At 37.4% G+C, this 21,992-nt stretch overlaps 1 protein-coding gene across 1 annotated transcript in view; it reads right to left on the reverse strand.

The window, feature by feature from the left end:
• Window positions 1–21,992, reverse strand: part of ca16b (carbonic anhydrase XVI b) — a 161,931-nt gene that overhangs the window by 28,300 nt on the left and 111,639 nt on the right. The window contains exons 8-11 of the mRNA XM_007253383.4: window positions 17,996–18,188; window positions 2,435–2,619; window positions 843–951; window positions 703–752 (exon numbers count right to left, since the gene is read on the reverse strand). Of these exons, the coding sequence (XP_007253445.3) occupies window positions 703–752; window positions 843–951; window positions 2,435–2,619; window positions 17,996–18,188 (537 nt within the window). The remainder of the gene's footprint in view (window positions 1–702; window positions 753–842; window positions 952–2,434; window positions 2,620–17,995; window positions 18,189–21,992) is intronic.

Here is a 21,992-nt window from a genome sequence, read left to right on the forward strand (position 1 = left end):
ATTAGCAAAAGACATGTATTAATTTTCTTAATTAATTATTGGTGTGTTTTGGGCATAACATGCAATGAAACATTCAGTGTGTCACTTACTCATCATTTATCAATCATTCCCTTTAAGAGCCAGGTGCGCTCTGGTTTTAGGGGATTGCTATATCAATATTGGAGCTACCTGGACGTGTTGAAGGCTTCTGTAAAATGCGGGTGCCAGGATAGCAATGAATGTCTAACTGTTGATGTCTGTCTAGGTTGTTTTCAGTCAGTGTCACGTGTGTTTTCTGTTGCCAAGATAGCAATGAGCCTCATTTCGAGACCACCACACTCATCGGCTTAAGTATATTCACAAACACTACTACATGAAAATGTCATGCAAAAAAGGGGAAACCCTTCCTAGTTTTCATTGGATGTGAATGCAAAAAAAATGTGTGATTTCTATTGGTCAATTCATCATGCAATTCATTTGCAATGTAAAAAACAACTGCCACAATTTTTTGCCTCACAGCTGTTACATAAATGATTGCACCCATCATTTTTTCCAAATAACCTATAAATTATAATGGAATATAAATCTGAATCAAATTGTTTTCAATGTTTAATCAAGCTTACCCGAATTATATTGAGAGTTATAACATAAAACCATCCATGCACTCAATCTTTCAAGACTGATTCAAATACTGTAACTTTCCACCACCCTCTAAATACTCACCATTCCAGTTTTCACTAGTCTCGTTCCTTCAAATATCCGGGTGGTGTTTGCTGAAAAAGCACAAAGTGAAATTAGATTATCTAAATGGCAGTGTAGTAACACGGGCCACATGTGGATTATTAATGTGGATTATTAATCACCTGTGAATATAAATGTCTGGCTGAAGTCGCTGCGCTGGTCTCTCTGACACACAGCCTGCACTCTGAAGAGGTACGGAACATCTGGAGACATGCGAGTGATCACTGCCCTCTGCAGGACAGACACACAGACACTTCAGTCAGTTAGGTATATAAGGGATGAGACTGAGACTTGTGCGAGAACATCAGTGTGTGGGGTCTAAGAGGGTCAACTTCCTAAAAAAAGATAATCAAGTTAATAAAGTAACTAGAAGAGGAGCACACACCCACACTGAAATGATCTTTTCGGGATTCTGTTGGTGCTCTAAATTGAATCAGTTTGTCTCAAACTTCCCAAAACTCCAACCGCCCTTTCTAAATTCACTTTTATTACCGGTGAGTAATATGACACAGGCTGACAAGACGGAAAGGACAGAATCTAATTTTCCTGGACGAAATGTAAATGTAAATTCAGATTTATCTCAACATTATGCAGACCGGAATTACATTTATTCCTTGAAATTTCCCGGTCATTCAAATATAATCCTGGCTCCAAAAACTGGAGGGCTTTATGTGACAGTTTCATATGACAAAAATTGGTCTTGACTCCCTTATGCAACCTATGCCCGGGCTCCAAATTGAAATAAAAATGTAAATGTGGCGCTGAAACGATTAGGGAGGCGGAATATGTTGGAGAGAAGAAGAGTAATTGGGCTTTGGCCGTGGCGGGTGGATTTCTACAATTGAATCTAAATCTAATTCGGCCCGAGCCAGAAAAAGATTGGCAGGTTTCATCTGAGAAGTTTCCTCATTTTGCTGGGCCCTCCCCTGTTGTCATGGATACTACATGTAGACGGCTGATCTGGCAAGGTGAATGACGGTGGGGTGGGGTGGTGGGATGCTGTGTGTGTGTGTTGGGGGGACTGACTCACTTATTTAACAGACACCCAGAGGAGACAGACAGCATGCTGTCTAAATCTATCAATCCCACTATCAAGTCCATCAGGGTTACAAGGAGTCCAGGGGTCCAAACAATGGTCTCGAGGGGCCACTTTCTGGTTACTAGTGTCCTTCTACTATCTTGGTCTTCAGGTCTACTTCTTGGAACTTCAGGGGCATGACGGCTATGTAGTGACTGACTGCAAAGGCAGAGTCTTTAATAGGTGTTTACTCTACTCTACCCCTTAATAACAGGATGCCTATTTTGATATACACCGGACCAACCACATCCAACAGGACTAACTGTGGATGCAAGAGGAAGCTGTCGAATCACGGCAGAATTCACCTCAACTCTCCTGTTTCCACCAGAACTGTTCGTCGGGACAATAAATTATTGTGGTCTAAAACCAGGTGTTTTAGTTTTAATTGTCCAACCCCTGTATATCGGTAGCTCTATAATTACAGACCGTAGTTATTGAGTATCTGATTCTCTGCATATATTATTATTATTATTATTCTACTTTCACCCTATTCTTTAATGCTCAGGACCCCACAGGATGATCACAGTGCAGCTAATACAGTATTTAGGTGGTGGGGCAATGACACTGTTGTGGGATGGTAGTGGTGTGTTAGTGTGTGTTCACTCTTCATGATCTCAGGGTATCTGGAATACTCACAGTGTGCTGCTCGCTCGCCTGAGTGAAGGTTTTCTCAAAAGCTACTTCCTCTTTAATCCAGCTGTAGGACACTAAGAAGCCCAAGATGGGCGGGTGGTAGACGATGGAGGGCCGTTCCCAGGTCAGCTCCAGCGCTGTGCGGTTTAGGGGCTGGGCCTTCATGTTTCTGGGGATGCTGCTGCAGACTGGAGAGAGAAATACACAGAGAGAGAAAGAGAACAGTGAGTAAGTGAGAAAGAAAAAGATAGAAAGAGAGATTGGCAGAGCAAGAATGTGAGAGAGATGAACAACAGAAAAATGTGTTGTTGAGTGTTACAGAGAATGGAAGATGGTGAATGAGAGCAAGCTGAAGGAACAGAGAAAGAGAGAATATAGGGAAAAAAGGAGGGAGAGGGTAAGCAGCAGGAGATAATGTGGGAAAGAGAGAAAGAAATTAAAGCAGGGTGGGCAAACAAGAGTAAAAGACTCTTGTTTGGGAAACAGATTCAGAGAAAGAAGAGGTTAGAGGTGAGGTGAAGAGAAAGTGATACGGGGTAAGAGAGGGAGAGCCACAGAAGTAACAGAAGACACATTAAAGGGTGGTCAAAAAAGAAAAATGAAAGAATGAAAGAGAAAACAGAGAGAAACAGAGACACAGAGAGAGAACAGGAGACAGGGAAAATGTAAGAGAGATTACGTCAGGGTGAGCAAAAAAGAGAGAAAGGCAATTGTAAAAAAGAAAGAAAAGAGATACAAAGGTTGAGAGAAAGAGAGAGAGAGAGAAATTAAGTCAAACAAAAGCGAAAGACCAAGTAAGAAACAGATTAAGAGAAAGAAATGAAGAGAAATTGATACGGGGTGAGAGAGGGAGAACCAGAGAAATAGCAGACAACACAATAAAGGGTGATAAAAAAATAAAAAAATAAGAAAGAAAGAGAAAACAGAGAGAAACTGAGACACAGAGAGTGAAAAGGAGATTGGGAAAGCGTAAAAAAGATTAAGTCAGGGTGAGCAAAAAAAGAGAGAAAGGCAATTAAAAAAGAAAAGAGATACAGAGGTTGAGAGAGTGAGAGACTGAGAAAAAAGAGAGAGAATGAGTGATAGAGAAAAAGAGAGAGGGAGATAGATAGAGTGAGAGAGAGAGAAAGTAAGAGCCACAGAAATAACACAAGACAAAATAAAAGGTGGTCAAAAAAGAAAAGAAAGAAAGAAAGATTAAACAGAGAGAAACACAAACATAGAGAGCGAAGAGGAGACAGAGAAGAGACAGCGTAATAGAGATTAGGTCAGGGTGAGACAAAAAGAGAGAGGCAATTGAAAAAAAAGAAAGAAAAGAGAGGTTGAGAGAAAGTGAGACACTGAGAGACAGAGAAAGAGGGAGAATAAGTGATAGAGAGAGAAAGAGAGATAAAGAGAGAGAGAAGAGATATGAGGTGAGAACTTAAGAGCCACAGACAAAATAAATGGTGGTCAAAAAAGAAAAGAAAGAAAAATGAAAGAAAGAAAGAGAAAAACGAGAGAAACAGAGACAGAGTAAAAAAGGGCAAAATCAGAAAGAGAAACAGATTCAGAAAAGGAAAGAATGTGAGATGGGGTGAGAGAGAGAAAGAGACAGAGAAATAACAAGACAATTTAAAGGGTGGTCAAAAAAGAAAAATGAAAGAAAAGATTAAACAGAGAGAAACAGACACAGAAAAAGAAAGCGTAAAAGAGATTAAGTCAGGGTGAGCAAAAAAGAGAGAAAGGCAATTGACAATAAGAAAGTAAAGATATATAGAGGTTGCGAGAGTGAGAGATTTAAATACAAAGAAAAAGAGAGAATGCATGATAGAAAGAGAAAGAGAGAAAGAGATAGTAAGATAGAAAAAGAGAGAGAGAGAAAAAAGAGGAATTAGACCATAGCAAGGGAAAGCAGGAGAGTGAGACAGAGAGAGAGAGAGAGAAAGTAAGTGAGAGAGGAAAAAAAACAATCAGCTTGGATCCTGCTCTCTCAGTACGAGGAAAAAGAGAGGAGTGGAGAGTTCTTCTCATTTGATTAGAGATGGTGTGATTGGAGACAAATGAGGTAAATTATAGTGGGCGCGCAGCCAGGATCTCAGACTCACAGGCCCCTGACTGCAGCCTGGAGGTGAAGCTAAATCTTTTATTGCTGTCTGACTCGCCAAAGTGTTCCCACCAGAAACTGCTTCAAAAAAGGCAAATAATACATGAGTTCATCTCAATCTGCCTCCAGGCTTTAAAGCAGCCTCTGCATGAGTGTGTGTGTGTGTATGCGTGTCTGTGTTCACCACTGCTACAGATGTGGGATTAGTGAATGATTCTTGGCAGGCTGTTAGAGATACAAAGCCATGTAAAACCAGTCCTTTAAACAAGGCAAGGTCACCCCCATGGGACAGAGAAAAAAAAGCAGCCAAGAGGAAATGTCGCAGCAGAATCATGCTTCATGTGATACAGCAGAGTGCGGTTTCAGACACCAGCAGTGTGAGTTTAACAAGAAAAGACTAAGAAATGTTCCAGAAGGTGTAAAGATCACAAACAAACCTACAGTAAAACAAACCTACAGTGCAAATGCAGAGCACCAAAATCCAATGATTCATCTACCAACCAAACGTTAGTTAAGTACACGCTTATCTTCTTAAAAAATGTATTTCAAATTTGTATCACATTTTCTTCAATTTACAAGGCCAATTACCCAACCACTCATTAGTACTCCCCCATCACTAGTGATGCCCCAACACCAGGAGGGTAAAGACTAGCACATGCCTCCTCTGATGCAGCATTGCCGAGTAGCATCACAGCGCACTCGGAGGAAAGCGCAGCGACTCGTTTCTGATACATCAGCTCACAGATGCCTTGTGCTGAGCGACATCACCCTTTGGAGTAATGAGAGGAAAGAGCACCATCTACCCGCCCAGAGAGAGCAAGGTCAGTTGTGTTCTTTCAGAGCTCCGGCAGCTGATGGCAAGCTACATAAACAGGATTCAAACCAGCGATCTCCCGATCACAGTGGTAGCTCCTTAGTCCGCTGACCCCTCGGACCCCCAGGCTTATCATTTTTATGAGATAGTTCTACTCCATTTCTTATACATTTAAGATTGTCTACTTGCGTAACAAAAAATAGAAAGTAAAATAAAGAACTTCCAAAACTGGATCTGATTCAGTGATTTAAAAAAGTGTATTTCTCACCTGGTTGTTCACCAAAACTGCCTCATTATATAAACAACACTTAAAAAAAAATCAAGGCCCATTGTCATTCAGATCTAAAAACATCCACAGGTGTTTATATCTTTCCTTCCAGTATGTGGAGCCATCTGAGATGTCCTTACTGAAAAAAACTAAACAATACTATGACAATGAAGAAGAACATCTGATTTAATCAAACAAACAAAGAAGCTGCTAATGTTCTCAGAACAAAATGTTCTCACATAGAAACAACTATATAAATTGGCCTATTTGGTTGTCTTTTTTCTGTCCACTGGTAGCCCTGTTGAATGTCATTTACTTAAAGAAGAATTCATAAAACAGTACTGGGAGATAATAAAAATGCTGCTAATAAAAAAATCTAAATAAATAAATAAATAAATAAATAAATGAATGAACCAAATTGAATAGAGAAATAAAAAAAGTATTTTTAATTTCAGTATTTTAGGTTTAGGTTAAGCTGTAGGTAAGGTTAGGAATACATGTAGATTATAGTGTAGATTAGGGCATTCAATTTGCATTCTGATTTTTTTAGTTTTTGCCTGGATACAATTAAGTCCTCTTAAATACTTTTAAGACAAGTCATTTCTAGTAATTTATTTGGCTCTAGAGTTTGCAATTCCTTTGAACATAACAGTGAGTCGTTCTACCTGACGGTTTTCAGTTCCTTAAGGAAACTATGTGAAAAAAGAGACGCAATAGTTCTCCTATTGCATCTCTCAAATAACCCAATGTAGCATCTTTATTTTTAAGAGTGTCACTAAATACTGAAAAAAGAGAAAACAAGGTCAGCTTCCTAATATCATATAGCTAGTAAAACATACTTCATGTAAAATAGATAGAGAAACCTTTGAACCAGCCTGGAACTGAAACCATACCAGAGAAACCGATATTCCCATTGTAATGACGACGAGACATAATCTTTCAAATCTTATTATTGGATTCAGTGTCCTTCAGCCAGTAGTAATAAACAACATACTGAGCAGTCAGATATCACCCACAGAAAATAAGCTGACTAAGCTGGTAACAACGGCCTTTCCTAACCTTAAGGCAGAGGCCATCGATTCTGGTTCACAAAGACTGATGATTAGCACAGTCTACTGTTTACTGTTTAGCACAGTTTCCTGATTTCCCAGATTCAGTTCATCACTTAAATGCTAGGTGTATCTGATGAGTTAGAGTAGGAAAATTACCAAACTGTGCTGAACCTCTAGACTAGAAATATACAGTTTACATTGCTCGGGTGGATCACAGGTTGATTTATGTTCTCAAATATACAGCTCTGGAAAAATATTAAGAGACCACTTCAGTTTCTAAATCAGTTTCTCTGATTTTGCTATTTATAGGTTTATGTTTGAGTAAAAATAAACATTGTTGTTTTATTCTATAAACTACAGACAACATTTCTCCCAAATTCCACACAAAAATATTGTCATTTAGAGCATTTATTTGCAGAAAATGAGAAATGACTTACATATCTAAAAAGATGCAGAGCTTTCAGACCTCAAATAATGCAAAGAAAACAAGTTTATGTTCATAAAGTTTTAAAAGTTCAGAAACCAATATAATAACTCTGGTTTTTAATCACAGTTTTCATGCATCTTTGCATGTTCTCCACCACCAGTCTTACACACTGCTTTTAGATAAATTTATGCCACTCCTGAAGCAAAAATTCAAGCAGGTCAGCTTGGTTTGATGGCTTGTGATCATCCATCTTCCTCTTGATTATATTCCAGAGGTTTTGGTAAAATCCAAAAAATTCATAATTTTTAAGTGGTCTCATTTTTTTTTCCAGACCTGTATATCAAATAAGCACATAAAATGTTCACTCGGCTGGATATGAGTCAAAACATCAGTGTTAGAAAGGCCTGATCCAGTTCTTACATCACTCCCTGTGTGAAACCCTTTTACCCGTCCTTATAAAACATTTAAAAGTTTCTTGAAAAAACAAACAGATTTGCTCTTTAAACAAAACTGCAAAGTGAGAATAAAAAACAAAAAAAATGGTACAGTGACGACCATGCCTCAAGATGTATATAAACCTTATGACAGCAAAAATAATAATGAATAATGAACATGACCAGTTAGCACATACACCTACGTTTTTCAGTTGCAGATGTGCTTTCTAAAAGGATAAAGTTATAAAAATATTCCCATAGGATCAACTTTCTTTGTCTTGGGGGAAATAAAACATATCTTAGTATTACATTAATGAATAGATCACAGATTTTGAAACTCCTCCTCCTAAATCTTCCTTAGGGGCAGCTTAACATGAGCCTTACAATGTGAGAAGTTCTGGAGATAAATAAGAAAGGCCTAAGGTCTCTTTCTACACTGATAGACTGCTGAAAGATTGTAGAGATGTAAAAGAAAGTTACGTAATATACGCTGATCACCCATAAAATTAAAACTATCTGCCTATTGATGGTTAAGTCCTTTTTGCCAACAAAACAGCTCTAAACCAGTGGAGGCGTGAAGTTCTCTAAAGGTGTTTTGTAGTATCTGGTTCCAATATGTTCAGAGGAGATGAGGTTTTAATTGGGGCATCAATTAGACTTGAAGCATTTTTAACACGTTTAGTTAGTTAATTCTGGTCTGATTGAGTGTTTCCCCCTTGGTTTGGTTCGTTTTCACTCAGGGAAAATCCACCAAAGTGCATCAAGTGCAACATAACGTGTCGCAATAAGAAACACGTAAGCACTTTCTCTTTACTTGTTGGTCAGGGCTGTCTGTGGCTTGAGCAAGAATATAAATACAGGAAAAATGTATTTGGTTCCAGACTAGCACGTATTTCAGTGCAATTTAATAAAAGAAATGACATTTGTTCATAGGTTTAGTAATTATGACCATGTTCTCACCACAAACTAATCGCTCCTGAATTTCTAATCAAACCAGAACAAGACCACTTCTTTTGAGGGGTCTCTGTGCTGTTGTTTTGGTCCAGAAACAAGTGTGATTGCTGCATTCACACCTGCCCCAATGATTCACTCCAAAGGGAGAAAACAAAACAGAGTCTGTTTAAACTAGACAAAGGAAGTGCAGGTGTGAACACACCCCCTTAGGTGTTAATGGCCATTCAGTGGATTCACTGGTTGTCCTTTATTGGACCACTTGTTGGTACACTCTAGGAGTGTGTATTGGCAAGAATGTAGCATAATGACGCATATAAGGAGAAAGGGGTTAAAATTCAATACACATCAATAAACAAGTTGATATTACTGTAATTACATTATGTTTTTTTTTGTAAAATCTAATTTTAAGAAACAAATATTTATTTTTACTGAAAAACTACAACACTGATATCTAGTGGGCAGGGTTTTAACACAACACTAAATGAACAACTGTCTGCCAGCAACCATTACATGTAAAATAATAATTAAAAAGCAACACGTTGTGTATGTATATTTTTTTAATGGATACAGTATTGCAAAAAAAATAAAAATAAAGATACATCCATACATTTATGTATTTTTTACAACCCTAATAACCCCATTTTGGAGATGTTGTGACCTTGGTCATAGATGCTCAGGATTTTAAGCTTGCTCATTGTTCCTGCTACCATCACATTTTCACAGTTTCAACAACTGTTTAATCGCTGCCCAATATACAGTGTACTACTCTCTGAAAGGTGGATTTGGAACAAGATAATCGATGCTATTCATTTAACTTGTCGGTGGTTTTAATGTTATGGCTGCCACAAACTAGTTCCTTCTTCTAGGCTCATTGCTACTCCTGAACCTGCCATGAATCCTAAGTGAGCTGAGAGATTTAAGCAATCCCAAACAACCTGGGGAAGAAAATCCCCAGTGTAGAAAAACCCAACAGATCATGACAGAGCCTGAGCAGCAGAAACCTAGAACTGGTGCAGCTCATCCAGCACAACAAGTGTACTCAAATGCACTTTCCGTTACACTTGCAATGACTTACAGACTTAGTCATGGAAATATATGACTAACACTCAAGATGACGTCAGACCCACCAGCCAATTCCAGCTGTCTAAGTGAACCTGAAAAGTGTGAGATGTTGAGAAAATTCATTCTTCAAATCACTTGAGGTCATAGGGTGCACTAAGACACTGTATTTCGATGAAGGGTAATAGACAGTAACTAAGGGCATTTTCACATCAGCATGATTTGGTTGGGTTTTAACAGACTCTGGTTTGTTTGTACCCTTAATGTGGTTTGATTGAGCAGGTGTGAAAACAGTAATCAGCACCCGGGTGCGGAGTCGTTCGCTAGTGGTAAGAATGCAATCTGGCCTCGATCAGACCCAGCTATCAAATATACCCCATTTATTTGAGCTAAACTGATAAGGCACAGTTTGATCTGATATATTAGCCAGATAATGCTAATTGCTAATGGCGTAATTGCTAGTTATAAAGGATTAAATAATTTAGAAACTGAAAAAACTAAAAAATCTTATGAGCTCTAATCTAACAGAAAATATAAAAGACACTGCCTGGTTAATAGCAAATGAAAGACTACCTGTTAAAAGACTACTAAAATGGAACTACAATGTAGACAGCCCGACCTGTCCTATACCAGATTGCCATGCAGAAGAAACAATAGACCATTTAATTCTTGAATGCTATAGATCAAAACTAATCTGGGATTTCTCAGAAAAGATTTTGAATTTTAAAATAACTTACTCGACTTAAAAACCATAAAGTACAGAATTTGTAAAGAAAACCTCTCGAGATCCCAAATAGATTTCGTATGGTTATGGGTATGTATTGTTAAAAATAAAATGTGGAAAACTCGCTGTAAAATTGCTATGGATAACTGTGTAATTCTAGGTCTCTGTGTTTCAAAACAAGCTCTGGTTGATATTAAAAAAAGAAGAAAAGATTCTGAAAAATATTTGAATGATGTTAGAAATATATCTGTTTTATTTTAAAATGTTTTGAATTTTGTAAAAGAAAAGAGTATGAAAATGTAATATGTTTATTTTACTTTCACTTTTATTATTGAATGTAACAAAGACGTGATGATGAAACATGACTGAAATATTTTGTGTGCTGTTTTTTGTAAAATGACTTGTAAAAAAGTTGTCTCTGTCTCTGCTCTATGCTGTTTACACACATGGTATGTGCAGCGTTCACTACTTGCAGCCACACAACTTCGTTTACTACCTGTACATCTGTGCTCCACATCCCACGGAAAACACTGTGTTTAAAAGCATAGAGGCAAATTTTCTTCTGTGTTAAAGACAGTGTTAAAGCAACTTCACACTGCACAGATTTATGCGCTGGAACACAGAATCTTCTCACTATATTTACTTTCTTGCTTATGCACCAGACAGATCAGAGGAGACAATGTGCTCGTGTGGTTTATTGGTGCACATTTTGGTGCATTAATGTTTATGCCTGTGTGAAACCAAACCAAACAGAGGAAGAAAACGCTTAAAGTAAACGAACTCATCAACTCATCAAACTACAGGTGTGAAAATGTTTTGCCAGTTTGGTGCAGTCATGAATGTAAGGATGTATCCATTCTCCAAAGGAATACAAACCTGTGCTTCACTAAAGGAAAACAAAGAGGATGTATTCTCCTTGTCTCTAACTGGTCCACAATTCATAGACTTCTATTCACGCTAAACTAAATGAAATCATACCATATACTAGTCAACAGCAAGGTCAATTTGCTAACCCACCTTAACCAGTGTATATTATTATGTATTTGTTATCACATGAATGAAAATTAATGTGTAATATTAAAAAAGACTGGTTTAAAATTACTTTTAAGCTATCTTAAGCTTAAATTTGCCTGTCTGGGTATCACAAACGTACCTGCATGGGCTTCCATAGTTACTAGGTTGGCATCAGTAAGTAACTTTTGTTTTTCTTTTTTCATGCGCTTCCAACATGCTGAATTTAATAAGGTCATTGTTTGTCATGTCATGAGTGATTCAAAAGATACCCAATTTGAGCATCCAGAACATCCATACACGAATGTGGATATTTTTAAAATGGAGGTTTTGCCCATTTTGTCCACCCGAAAACAGCGTTTTCAGTCACCAAAAATGAAGCTTTCCAAAAACGCCTTTCAAGGTGGCGATTTTTTAAAAAATGAATGGGGAAAGCGGAGCTTTCTGAAAATGCTGACGTCACACAGCAAGTCTGTGCATGTCTGCTTTTTGTTTACATTAGCTTAATAACATTAATAACATACTTACAGCTTAATTTCAACCCAGATCCAAATCAGATTTACAGAAATTGGATAAAATGCAGTTTTTACTGTTCAGACTATCAATAATAATTCTGGATAAATCTAAGCATGCCAAAAATCAGACTGGGCTGGCAGTCTGAACAAAGCCTTAGTGAACTTTCCCATGAAGAAACAATCTGCTCTCTCTCTTTCTCTCTCTCTCTCTCTCTCTTTCTCTCTCTCTCTCTCTCTCTCTCTCTCTCTCTCTCTCTCTCTCTCTCTCTCTCTCTATCTCTGAAGTTTATGAATAAGACACTCTGGAGTTGATCAGTAACGTCTTCAGAGATTCCAAAGGAGATGCTCTTGTCACTTTGCCCTGTTCTGATTTTACACTTCTGCTGAGAAAGAGCATAGTGTCAAGAGGCTTTATTTATATTTTCCCACTTGCAGGTTGAAAGCTATGCTGAGCATTTGGAATGGCCTTATTAACACCTTGAACATATGCATCTGCAGGGTTTAAACAGTTGATTGAACATAAGTTGTACTAGCATGAAAACAGCATGATGCATCTGCTTAATGTTTGTCTGTAGCATTTGTTTTTCTGAAAAATTGTTCATGGAATATTGCTGTTCTATTACTGAACTGAGTAAAACAGTAGAAAATGTGGTGTGGTGTAGTAGATAACAATGCTGCTTTTCATTGTGGCAGACTGGGGTTCAATTCCCTGCTTGGGCAAGCACACCACACTATACCAATAAGAATCCCTGGGCTGAACACCTAACTCTACATACAAAACATTTTTTAGGACAGGTTGTTGTTTAGCACAACAAAAATGTGACCCAATTTCATACAAAATTGAAGAGGTTTAAAGGTTTTTAACTAAAATTAATAATGTCTTTCTATTTTATTACCCACTGATATCTGATAACCATATCTCATAATCAGATATTTCTATACTTTTTGCATTATGCTGATTATTGTATTGATTTATTGTACGTGTGAAAATTTAGAAAACATGATAAAATGTTCAGCTTGATAGGTTTAATATAAAAGTAAAAATGCTTTAATTTCAAATGGGACTGAGGGACACCAGAATAGTCTGCTATATTTATAAATATAAACATTATGCTAGATAAAAGTCTATCAGTTTATCTGCCAACCATATATATATATATATATATATATATATATTTTTTTTTTTTGCTACCATGCTAAAGCAAAGTATTACTTAATGCATGTCAGATGGATTTTTTAATGTCATTTTAATTATATTAGCTATGTCTAAGGGACTTAAAGGGCACTAAATTCCAAGAATCACCCAGATAAGAGTGTCAGCTTTGTCAAAAATACATGCAAAAGTATCATAAATGTACATAAGAGCAGTGAATATATAATATAAATTCCTCTTGGATTTAATTTAGTGTTTAAAGTTGAATTATATCTCTGAATGATCCAATCCTTTAAAAGAAAAGCACTAGCACTATTAAAAACTGAAAATGAACTAAAATGAAATTGCATTTATAACATAATATCTAGTACTCTCTTGCAGAAAATCAGGAGGGATGATTGCACCAATGATATTAGGTTGTCACTGCAAACTAAAACAAATGGTGGCCATGTGCGCCGCATTGCACAGTACTTCAGGCCAAAAAGAGCTTCTGTGAGTGTGTAGCAGCATGTTATTAGTGTAGCAGTAACTGCTTTTATATTCTGTTAGAACAGCAAAAAGAAAAGAAGCATGTCCTGTACCTTCATTTTCTCTGTGTATATTTCTATATTCCTTTAATTTGTTTTAATGACATATAAAGTAATATTTATAGCAGCATATAAATCATATTTTTTATTTGTGAAACGAGAGAAAGAAAAACACATTTGCTGCCAAAATAAGAAATCAAGCTGAATCTCTGCACTGTATCTGTTACTAGGGAATACATCATTATTCCTGTTTGAAATACTGACAGTATATAAATACACTACTGTCATGACAATAAGAATATTTTAACGATAGGTATATTTGATTCACACAGTTTGGTGTATATAACACTACTGCTTTATTCATGCTATTTAGTGGGTATACATGTGAATATATACAAGTGTTGTGCATGTGTGTGTGTGTTTGTGTGTGTGTGTTAATAGAGCAAAGTGTTGTGGCCCCTGGCCTCTAGATGGTGGTACAGACTTAACACTGAAGTCTATTCAAATTCTCCAGCATCAGTCATCTCCAGTCATCAGAGCTAATATAATGATATGATAATAGAATAGTCGTACCCAGCAAGACTGATCTAAGAAATATACAAATAAAAGTCTTTTTTTCCAAAGTGCTTTTTGTGCTACAATTGTTTTTTTTGCCGTTCAGTAAGGATGGGTGATACAGCCCTAAAATAATATTTAATACAATATTTCAAGGCATTTTTCCAATAACGATATACTTCGCAATATGAAAAAACAAACAAACAAATATTTAAATTAATTTTAAGAATATATGACATGCAAAAAATAAATATTTACAACATATTTAGCTGACGCTCTTATCCGGACTGACTTACACGGTTATACCTATTACAAGAGGAAGTCCCAACATAGTGTAAGGAGTCTTTCCCAATGACTCTTATTGGAGCAGCACAGCATAGTGACCCAGACCAGGAACTGAACCCAAGCCTCCCACGTGAGGGGATAGCTCACTAGCAGGTAGTGGTGTTATCCACTGCGCCACACCAACCAAATAACACTTTAAACCTGGCAGAAAAACACTAAGTTACTGTTTGTAAACCAAGACTCGGCTTTTGTATAAAACAATAACAAACCAACAAAAGAAATAGCAGAAAAATCTACCAACACGTGGAACATTTGGTGCATGCATATAGATTGCAAACAATTATACACTGTAAGCCCGGATAAGTTGCCTTACAAAAGGGTAAGTAATGTGGAATGAAAACTTTAGTTAACAATAATTAAAACATCAAATTATTACAACTAAATGGGAAGTTGATTTATTTCTAAGGTAGCCCAGGGGGAATCACTACACACTGATGGTGAGTGTTAGTCAGAAACTGTTGGACACACCCAGTATGCAAATAGATTGTGACAGAAGCCAATGGAATAGAAGCTGTTAATGACAACAGACTAAACTCAGTTATTATAAGTTGGTTCAACTCAAGGATCTAGGTTAGAATGTTTATATGTGCTCACAAATGTTCAACTAACTCAAAATAGTTGAGTATTGTTTAGAAATATTCAATTTTATATAAAAAAACTAATTTGAGTTCAAACAACAAAAAATACTCCTATCACTACTATCACAATATAAGATTTTTTGTCACTGTATATTGACCATATATGAACTTATATGGTCTTATAACTACTTATATATGGTCTTATAACCTATATATATAGTAAAGTAATTGTAAATTTAGGAGATATCTAACATGTATTTTAACAGCGATAATCTAGTTTCTTCACTAATATATATATAAAAAACATTTTTTGCTTTCAAAATCAAAAAAGAAAAGCAAGGCTAAAAATTATGATGGTTATAATGATAGTTCCAAAAACACTGGTGGAAAGTAATTTCGCCATTAACGTCTCTATCACGCAATCGATTTCTAAAGATGTTTTCGGCACACGGTGCTTTCATTAGGCAGGGTGGACCACATACGTGATGCTTGATAAGGTCATTATGGCAAGAGCCCCTTGATGGGTGTATCAGCACCAGCAACCTTTCAACAAGCCCATGATAAACAAGTCTGCGGGTGGACGGAGAGGGGAAAGCAGACAGAGAGACGAGAAGAAAGAGTGAATGGAGGACAGGGGGTGATTAGGGAAAGGGCATCAACTGTGGAAGTCGGCCTCAATAGCCCCATCAGCCTGAGTGACTCAGCAAGAGGCCATTATCTTCATCAGTTCAATCATCAGCATGCTAATCATTGCTGCCATCACTGTCCCAGCGTAATAAGCCTGGCACGGCCGATGTGAACACACTCTCCGCATGTCTACTCCCATGACAAAGCTTTACCTTCTGGAATAAACAAGGCAGGATGCCAGGACATCGGGGCAAAGCCGCAACTGTGTGACAGTTTAGCAGATTAGCTTAGAGTAAGTAAAAAACACACAGAGAAAACATGAGTAAGAGAAAGCTATAGACTGAGACTGGGTCAGACAGAGACAGACAGGACTCCACACAGGATTTACGCAGCCTTTTCTGCTAATTTCCAGCCTTTTTTTGCTACACACTATTCGTTTGCACAAGTTTATTTTTAGAATGAATATTAATGATGATTACTCTGCCTCTCGGCTGTGTTACATTGCTTACTTCATCACAGCCAAGAGCAATCAATTCCCTCTGCCAGAGATGGAAACAACAATCATCATTTATAGACAGAGCATACCCACCCCTGCCCATTCGCTCTGCTCGGCCTGGAAAGGGACTGGCATTGGCACTGGCAGTCACTTAGTAATCCACGGCACCATATATTATACAGCGTCTTTCTGTAAGCAGCTGATGTCATAAATGAACCAAAATTAACCTTGTAATGCGCCAACATTTGAGAAAAAAAAACCCACTATGAATAAGAATGAATAAGAAGTTATTTCAGTTTTTACCATTACTGTAAATCTGCCTCCAATCTGGTGTCTAGAGGTTCTCCCGACACTTTTGCATTACCTTAACATTAAGCCAGACATGTATAAAGTAATTTGCTCTATCAAAAAAGTGTCTTGAGTAGAAGTTGAAGTGTTCTTTAAGTAGAAGTACTAAAGTATTCAACACTTTTTGTGCTTAAGTATTGCAAGTTGTTTATTCTAAAATACTCAATATACTCAAGTACTGAAAGTACAAGTACAGTACTGTGTTATGAGTGAAAGCACAGTGTTCTTATTAGACAGCTTAATCTCTTGATTCATTCAATGATGAGAAGCTTCATCAAACCCGAAGACAGTGCAGAGCATCTACCGCTCTGATATAATGTGGGTTTGAAATGATTCCTAACATTTTTATAATTGTGAGATCCTACATATTTTAGGTACTGAAATAGTTTTACCTACTTTAGCTATATATAGCTACTTGAATAATGTTTGTATTCAGCAATCTTATGTAGACAGATACATTACAGCAACATCATTATATTGCAGTATGTTGAGTCTAGCTGCATGTCTTTTGCTCCCAAAATGATGGCGCATACAACAGTGACAGTACGAATTTCAACAAAATTTGAGGATTTTGCAGGAGTGTGTGTATAACTAATTTAAACTGACAACTTTTTTCATTTTAATATGCTTATTTCAAATGGAATTCATGGAAAATGATAGGAAAATAATTCTGTAAAATACCTGGTTGAAAGAGGAAAAACCCTGAAACAGGGGGGCCAGATATTTCCCAAGCCATTACGTGGCGGGCCACAAAAAATAAAAACTGTTTTGGAAAATAAAGTGTGGGGTGAATGGGATTTAGTGCTACAGACTAGTAGCTCTCCAGCCCAGAGGGTTGTTAAACCCAATTGCAAAACAGGTAAATTCAAAGCAGGTTATCCCAAGAAAAAAGGAAAAAAATGAATAAATAAACACACCACTCCTCACGCAGGATTGAACCCAAGTCGTCAGGGCCGCGGCCCAATACACTACAGTTGCCCCGGCTAGTGAATTGGGACACGGCCCAATAGGGAGTCCAAGAATGGGCGGAAAAATGAGAGAAACTGGAAACTAAAGTCATGCCAAGCGCGACAGAGACACAAGGGAGGAATGAATATAAGCTCGTCAGAGAAGCATTTTATTTTTTTATTTTTCATTATCGTTCATTATCGCCGCCATCATTAACATCTTCTTTTACAACTACTTACACTAGATTAATACTACTTATTAAACATTACACCAAAAAATAAATAGTGTTTAAATAGATTAACCATGTTTACTTCAGTATATATATTTGTTGAGGCCATATGTAAAAAGAAATGCATCATGTTCTTTGCTTGAGGCTTGTGTAGACTTTGTGTAGCTTTGATGATTAATGCAATAATGGAAGCTTTCTGATTTGGTCGTTGACGCTTGCTTGCATCATTTGCTGCTAAGACAAGGTGTAATTGTCCAGTAGATATGTTGCACACCCTCCAAACACACACACACACACACGCACACATTGTGGAACTGCTCTGCAGGAGATGTGCAGACTGGGTATAGCTATAAGGCAAAATGAGAAACTTCCCTTTTAAGTGGATCAATAACAGACAATGGTTTAGCCACTCACCTTTAGAGGCCTCTGTATCTGCAGGGCTGGCCTGTCCTTCAGAGGGATCAGGAAACCAGGCATCCTTCACAGCTGACTTGTACAGCAAGCGGTTATCCAGATTTTGAGTGGGCCGATGATTGTTCCTGAGGTACTCCACTGACTTCACGTGGTCCTGCTGCTCGGTGGTGAAGATCGAGTAGAACGCGTCCAGCTGAAGAGAATACGGGATAAAAGGAGGGTCAAAACACTGATAGTTTAGTAATCTACCCAACCATACTGTTAGCATATACCTCAGAATATTCCTTTATATAACATCTCAAGCTTGTTCACACTTGACAAACTGCGCACATACAATCCTCTACTTAAATTGCCACGCTGTGAGGGCAGCTTGTGAGGGCAGCTTGTGTGTTGACATGTGTGTTAGCATCTGACAGCTGAGAGTGTTCCAGCTATTAAGATAGCAGCACTTGTCAAGGAAAATATCACAGGTTGTCTGTGTGAGCGTTTTAATCTGACAGCTTTGTATAAAGTGATACCTAATGTGAAAGACAACTCCAGCGGTCTATTGAAGAGTGCGACTGGCTTACAATGCTGCATGCTATAGCGAAGTAAAAATTATGAGGGCATATGAGAGCTGCTAAATAATGGATGAAAGCCTAGGGGTTCACATACTTTTTTACACCCTTACTGTCAATGTTTACATGTTGTGTTAAATAAACCCATGCAAACACGTAATTTTTTTGTGTGGTATTAATTTAAGCAGACTGTGTTTGTCTATTGTTGTGACCTAGATGAAGATTAGAACACATTTAATGACCAATTTATGCAGAAAGTAATTCGGTAACACTTTCTATGAATGTCCTCTCTATTAGACTCTATAAACATATTCATAACACATTATAATGCATTCATAAGGCATTATAAACATGGCTATACATATTTATAAAACTCTATAATTCATCATAGCCATGTTTATTATGCATCATGAACCGTGATTATAATGCATTAATAGCTGTGTTTATAACGTTATACATCAATACCAAGAAACTCAGTCCCAGCTTGTAGACTTGTATCATGACTAAAACAGCTTCCAACTTATGAACACACCCTCAATAATCCTATAAATATAATTGTAACCACTGAATTGTACTTGTCTTGAATATAGTATTAGTTATAGTCAATTATAATGTATTATAACAGGTCTTTGTGCGCTCTAAGTAAAGTGACAGACTTTCATTGTGGGACTAGATTTTTTACGATATATATATATATTATTTTTACTTTTATATCATAAGAATAGCTTATAATGTATTATTATCACAAGTCATATTGCTTAATAAACATGGCTATAGTGGGTTATGCATTTTTATAAACATTTATAGCCATGTTTGTAATGCCATATGAATGCATTATAATATGTTATGAATGTAGTTATAGAGACTAATAAAGATGACATTCATAGAAAGTGTTACCAGTAATTCTTGCAACTGTGTAGCCAGGAGTCCAAAACAGCACAATAGCCTCTGCTTTCTAGATGAGAAAGTCTACTTAGCTCATAGTTTTATTGATTTATAGCAGTCAGACACTTTGACACAATGAAATGTAGTCAGTGTACAGGTTTTTAACAGTGTAAATTTGCTGTGCTCTCAAAATAACTCATTTTAAGTCTAATCCTGTACCCTATAGTGCCAATACCCCATTTAAACCAGTACCCCAGAGGGCTAGAGCCCTCCTTAAACAGTACCCCATAGAGCCATACCCCCTTGACACTGGCCTCATAGCCCTTAAGCAGGGCGAATGGGTAATGTCTGGGTGGCACAGTGGAAGGGCTAAGGCTAACGCTAAGGCAAAGGCCACAGCCAGCCCAATGGAACACCTGCTCTGGTGAAGCAACCGCTGAGGAGCCTGTTAAAAGGACTCCGGTAAAAAGATCTACTCCTTTAGGGGCACCAGCGGCAATAATTACTTGTTTACCGGGAGCCAGAGCACCGGACATTAGTAGCAACCTTAGGCTGTTAGGGAATAGGAGATATATTTAAGGGTAGTCATACATGTAGGGGTCAATGATATTCATCTGTGGCAGTTTGAAATTGCTTAGGCTAATATTAAAGATGTGATTAAACAAGCCCAGATTCTGTCCGAGAAGGTAATCTGCTCTGGACCCATTCTAATGAGGTGTGGTGATGAAGCTTACAGCAGACTTTCTTCGCTGAACCGCTGGAAGTTTAGAGTATGAATGAGTGTACAGAACTGATATGTTTTTGAGAATTAAAAGAGACATTTTCTACATTTTGCTTACATTTTATTTTATTCACTTTGAGCTTTCATGATGATGTCCCAAAAACTGTTAATTAACCATTTCAAACCATTTCCATGGCCATTTCTACACATTTTCAGTTCGAAAAAAAAAATAGTTAATGCAATGTTCCTCCAAAAATCACATTAATAACACATTCAAAATTGCCAACATTCATCATAGTTCACATATCTGGAACTTTTAGCAGTATTTCAATTCAAATTTTAGGAAATTAAGGTGCTTTACAGGATTAATTGAGAAATGCCAGGTTTGGTGTTCTAAAGAATCATGTGTGCAACACAGTTGTGAAAGTGTTAAGAACCTTTAGAATGGTAGACAGCATTTTTATTGAGTAATGTTTCTGTAAACCTAGAAACCTTTTATAAATGTTTAATTGAGAGATGCCATAGAAGATCATTTGTTTTGTTCTCTTACCTTTTTGCAATAGAGATATACTGTAAGAGTGGACATTTTCATCAAAGAATCCCACATAACATTCCTACATCTCTATTGCAAAAATAATTGGTTTCTCTATGTACGGGTTTCTTTTATGGAGTTTGTTCAAAGAAGCTTCGAAAGACCTTTATTTTTGAGAGTGTACATCAAACTCTTTTATTTATAAAATTCATATATATTTTTTCATTAAAATGTTCCCCTATTGGATATGGAATGATCCTGCTGCCTATAGTGGCTCGCTGGATACAGGGTATATTTACTACATTCTACATCATGTCATCTGTGAGATTAATCTATCACATATGCAGCCTGAGGCAGATGAATATGTAAACCTGCTTAGAAGATGTTGTCTGCAGTAAACAGGAAAGTTTCGGCTAGAGTAATGGAGCTGGGGAGCTCGGGCCCAGTGGGAGAACGGGGATTTTCAGCATGGAAAAATCCTCCTGTGCATGCTGAGGCCCTGGCCGGCACTCAGGGACGTTTATAATACAAACAACACCAGCGCTGAAGACCACATACTGCATGTGCCTGCATCGCAGTGAATATCTGCAGGAAGGGAGTAGGGCTCACGTCGGTTTTAAGTAGGAGGTAATATTTATACACAATTGCGTGCGTCGCATTCGTCTCTCGCCCTCCACAGTCCTCTTCCTTTTACACCAGGACTGTTTATATCCCACATTGTAGCCCACCACGACCTTACTGCAGCAGCTTTCCATACAGGCGCCTAATCTGACTGGGAGATATTACACTCACGAAAAGCTGTCATAAGTAATGGAGAGCAAAATCCCAAGGTTTTTATAGTATCCTTAAAAAGTTTAGTTAGCAGATATGCACTGAAATTAAAATTTCTTCTAAAATCAAAACCGCACAAAATAAATGTGCCACTTTTAAAAAACATGTACAGCCTAAATTTATTTTTGTCAATTGCATTATATTATATCACAGTTAGCTCCGACCCTGCAATGCGATTGGCTGAGAGACTTTCTGTGAGTGCCATTATCAGCCGGTAATGTACTGTAACAAAGCTCTTCATGTATTACTCCGCCACATACAGGTAACCTAGCAACGATGCAGCGCTTACAAGCCAAACAGCACAGCTACAAACAGAGCAGCAATGGAACTATTTTAAACAGATCATAATTTCTCCTCCTTTTTAACTCAAAATCTTTTAATAAACAGTGATAATGGAACTGTGGTATCATCTCAATAATACACTCGAGGTTCATGCTGTAACGTGTAATATTGGCACTGCTTTGCTAATCT

This window comes from Astyanax mexicanus, chromosome 5 (assembly GCF_023375975.1).
Source record: "Astyanax mexicanus isolate ESR-SI-001 chromosome 5, AstMex3_surface, whole genome shotgun sequence".
Classification (NCBI taxonomy): domain Eukaryota; kingdom Metazoa; phylum Chordata; class Actinopteri; order Characiformes; family Acestrorhamphidae; genus Astyanax; species Astyanax mexicanus.